The 4,467-nt window shown below is 54.0% G+C and overlaps 1 protein-coding gene across 1 annotated transcript in view; it reads left to right on the top strand.

Annotated features, from left to right (window-relative positions):
* The window catches only part of NTRK1 (neurotrophic receptor tyrosine kinase 1), a 9,583-nt gene extending 5,801 nt beyond the window's left edge, over window positions 1–3,782 (top strand). The window contains exons 15-17 of the mRNA XM_014310745.2: window positions 2,296–2,536; window positions 2,893–3,051; window positions 3,211–3,782. Coding sequence (XP_014166220.1) covers window positions 2,296–2,536; window positions 2,893–3,051; window positions 3,211–3,396 — 586 coding nt within the window. The 3' untranslated portion in view covers window positions 3,397–3,782. The remainder of the gene's footprint in view (window positions 1–2,295; window positions 2,537–2,892; window positions 3,052–3,210) is intronic.
* The last annotated feature ends 685 nt before the right edge of the window (window positions 3,783–4,467 follow it).

Consider the following 4,467-nt stretch of genomic DNA (forward strand, 5'->3'; position numbering starts at 1 on the left):
GCACGCCACCTTGCACCCTGACACGCCGCCTTGCACCCCAACCCTACTGCCTTCCACCCTGACGTGCTGCCTTCTGCAGGGCCCCTGAGCGTGCACGGGTGTGTGTGCCCTCCCCATGTGTGTGCACGTGTGTGTGCCCTCCCCATGTGTGTGCACATGTGTGCATGCCCTCCCTGTGTGTTTGCACAGGTGTGTGTGCCCTCCTCGCATGTTTTCACAGGTGTGCCCTCCCTGTGTCTGTCCACACATACGTGCCCTCCCATGTGCATGCGCAGGTGTGTGTGCCCTCCCTGTGCATGTGCGCATGCATGTGTGCTCTCCCCTGTGTGTGTGCACAGGTGTGCATGCCCTCCCTGTGTGTGTCCTCCCTGTGTGTGTACAGGTGTGTGTGCACACATGTGTGCCCTCCCTCTGTGTGTGTGCACAGGTGTGCATGCCCTCCCTGTGTGTGTCCTCCCTGTGTGTGTCCAGGTGTGTGTGCCCACATGTGTGCCCTCCCTCTGTGTGTGTGCACAGGTGTGCATGCTCTCCCTCTGTGTGTGTACAGGTGTGAGTGCCCCACCCCATGTGCGCACACAGGTGTGCACACCCACGCACACCTCTCCCCTGTGAGTGTGTAACTCCCCTGTGCACACACACACACCATGTGAGCACCTTTCCCTTCTGTGTTTCCCTTCCGCACACGTGTGTGTGTGTGTGTGTGTGTGTGTGTGTGTGCGCTCCCTTCCCTGGCACACCTGGGCACACCTTCCACGCCTCTCCCTTGCGTGCCTGCGTGCCAGGGGAGGATGCACACGCGTGTGTGTGTGTGTGTGTGTGCTCAGACCCTTCTGGACTCTGCGCCCCACGCCCTTCCCCAGCCACCCTCCCCTGCATTATTTATTGCATTTATTGCAGCCAAGGCGTGGGCGCCTTCCTCCCCCACGTGTGCACACACACACACACATGTGCACACCCCTCTCTGGTGTGTGTGAACACCAGTGCTTGCCCATTCCCGGACACACATGAGCACCTTTCCCTATTTGCCAACCCTTTATTTTTACCCCTTTCCCCCATCCAGGGAGGATCAAATTAGGGTGTCGCTCACGTGGTGAATAATGAATTCTGACTCTGTGATTCAGAGTGCTGAACAAATTGTTTTATTGAGCAATCTATACTAAATTACATACTAAAAAGAAAAAAATATATATATTTCTACATATTTATATATATTTATATTTTAAATATATTTTATATTTTATATATTTATAGATATATTTTTATATATTTATATATATTTTATATATTTTTCCTATATTTTTATATATTTATATATTATATATATTTATTTTTATATCTTTTATATCTATTTTATAATTTTTCTATATATTTTAATATATTTATATATAAATATATATATTTATTTTTATATCTTTTATATCTATTTTATAATTTTTCTATATATTTTAATATATTTATATATAAATATATATATTTATTTTTATATCTTTTATATCTATTTTATAATTTTTTCTATATATTTTAATATATTTATATATAAATATATATTTATTTTTATGTATTTCTTTACTATACTAAAGAAAAACCCGTGACTGTCTCCAGACAGTCAGACACAACTTTGAGTGATTGGCTAATCACTCAAACCAACTTTCACCCATGTCCAATATCACTTTGGGAAAACAATCTCCGTTACACATTCCACATGTGCAAAAACAGGAGCAGTGAATAGGGATAAGAATTGTTTGTTTTCTCTCCTTCTCCCTGTGTGGTGGTGGAATCACCATCCCTGGATGTGTTTTAAAAAAGCCTGGATGTGGCACTTGGTGCCAGGGTTTAGTTGAGATGTTGGGGCTGGGTTGGACTCGATGATCTTGAAGGTTTCTTCCAACCCAGTGATTCTGTGCTTCTCACTGCCTTCCCAGGAAAAATGGGAAATTTTGGAAAATTGGGAAGTTGTGCTCTCTCCCACCCATCCCACACTCCAAGCAGCTCCTGTGCCCCGCAGGTCCCATGGCCCCGATGCCAAAATCCTGGAGCAGGGCATGGGGCAGCCGAGGGCTCACTGCCTTCCCAGGAAAATTGGGAATTTTTTTGGAAAATTGGGAAGCTGTGCTCTCTCCCACCCATCTCACACTCCAAGCAGCCCCTGTGCCCCACAGATCCCACGGCCCCGATGCCAAGATCCGGGAGCAGGGCTCACTGACTTCCCAGGAAAAATGGGAATTTTTTGGAAAGTTGGGAAGTTGTGCTCTCTCCCACCCACCCCACACTCCAAGCAGCCCCTCTGCCCCGCAGGTCCCACGGCCCCGATGCCAAGATCCTGGAGCAGGGCGCGGGGCAGGCGCGGGGGCCACTGGCGCTGGGGCACATGCTGCACATCGCCACGCAGATCGCCTCGGGCATGGTGTACCTGGCCTCCCTCCACTTCGTGCACCGGGACCTGGCCACCCGCAACTGCCTGGTGGGGCACGAGCTGGTGGTGAAAATCGGGGATTTTGGCATGTCCCGGGACATCTACAGCACCGACTATTACCGGGTGAGCTGCTCCCTCTTCCTCTCTGCACTGGGTTGGGTTGGGAGGCCACACTCAATTTTCCTCGTGGTTGCTGCCTCCCACCCCTTCTCCTCACATCCATATTTAACCACAGAATGGGTTGGAAAGGATGCTTGGAAGCCATCCAGCTCAACCTGCAGGGATGCTTTCCAAAAGAACAGGTTGCTCGCTCCAAATCCTGACCTTGAGTATCTCCAGGGATGGGGCAGCCCCAGCTTCTCTGGGCATCACCGCCCTCAGAGTAAAAAATTTCTTCCTTACATCAAACCTGGGGGTTAAGGGGTGAGGGAAGGGAAACAGGAGAGTCCCTGCCGTGCTGACAGCCCTGCTGTGGGCAGGTGGGGGGCAGGACCATGCTGCCCATCCGCTGGATGCCTCCTGAGAGCATCCTGTACCGTAAATTCACCACCGAGAGCGACATCTGGAGCTTCGGCGTGGTGCTCTGGGAGATCTTCACCTACGGGAAGCAGCCCTGGTACCAACTCTCCAACACTGAGGTGAGCGAGCAGGGGCAGAGCGGGGCAAGCAGGAGGGTAACAGCCCCGGAGTGGGGCAGGGATGATGGTAACAGCCCCAGAGTGGGGCAGGGATGATGGTAACAGCCCCCCCGGGGGTACCCAGGGCAGGGGGTCCCATCTGCAGCCCTGTTCCCGCAGGCCATCGAGTGCATCACGCAGGGCCGGGAGCTGGAGCGGCCCCGCACGTGCCCCTCCGAGGTCTATGCCATCATGCAGAGCTGCTGGCACAGGGAGCCCCAGCAGCGCCAGCCCATCAAGGAGATCCACAGCCGCCTCCAGGCCCTCGTCAAGGCCCCCCCTGTGTACCTGGACATCCTGGGCTGAGTGGGGACCCCCAGGCACCCTCTGCTCCCTGCTGCTCCCCTGCCTGCCCTGCTGCCCGGGGCACGGCTTTGCCCCTCACAGCGCTGGACTGATGCCCCGAGGAGGGAGAAGCCTGAGCTGTTATTTATAGTGCAAAATGCCAGCCCACTCCTGGGGAGGGAGGGCTGGGCTGGGCTGTGGCACCCCTGTTTGGCTCCTTGGCACTCCCACGGTGCCACGATGGAGGCTCTGGGCTGATGTGGGTTGGCTCAGGGGGGAGCAGAGCTGGGAGAGCCCAGCATGGGGAGGAGCTGGGGGGGCTCAGCTCTCCCAGGGGAGTTGGGATTGCCCTGTGCCCGCCTGCTCTGCAGCAAAACCAGTCACTAATAAACTGTGTCTCCCCTGCACTCCCCCTGTGTTCTGCGGGGTGTCAGCTGGGCAGGAGGGATGGGGGCATTTTGGGGTGAAAAAGGGGATTTTCACATCAGGGAAGCTGCCCTGGGCTGGGAGAGAGGAGCTGGAGGGGAGGTGCCGTGCCAGGGATCCTCCCAGGCTGTGGGTCAAGGCTCTCACATGCCCGGGGTGCTGTGTTTGGTACCCAGGGCCCGGGCAGGGATGGTGCCCCCATCCCCAGCACACACAGGGATGGTTTTGGCTGTGCCATGAGGATAATTTTGGGCAGCATCCAGGGATTCTTGTGCCACACCCTGGCCTGGGGATTCTCCTTGCCAAGGGCTCTGCAGGTGGAGGATGGGACTTTGCAGCACCCATCCCCCCAAAAGGGTGACATCCCCCCTTGGCTGTGTCCTCTCCTCGGAACCAGGGGTTATCACAAGCCCTGTAGCATCCACTCCATCATCCTCCCTCAGGCTCTCCAGCCGCCTTGGTAATGGTTGAGACCTGGATTTGACCATAATGGAGCTGAATTGATTTCATCTGGATAATTAGGCAGCACAGGCAGAGCCCTGGCAGCTCCTTTGTTACCCACTGCGACCCGAGATAAGCAGGGGGGAAGCGAGGTCGCGGGGGAAACTGAGGCACGGCACGAGGTGCGAGCTGTCAGGGGGTCTGTGGTGGGTGCTGAGGGGTTTG

Source organism: Geospiza fortis, unplaced genomic scaffold (assembly GCF_000277835.1).
Source record: "Geospiza fortis unplaced genomic scaffold, GeoFor_1.0 scaffold313, whole genome shotgun sequence".
Taxonomy (NCBI): domain Eukaryota; kingdom Metazoa; phylum Chordata; class Aves; order Passeriformes; family Thraupidae; genus Geospiza; species Geospiza fortis.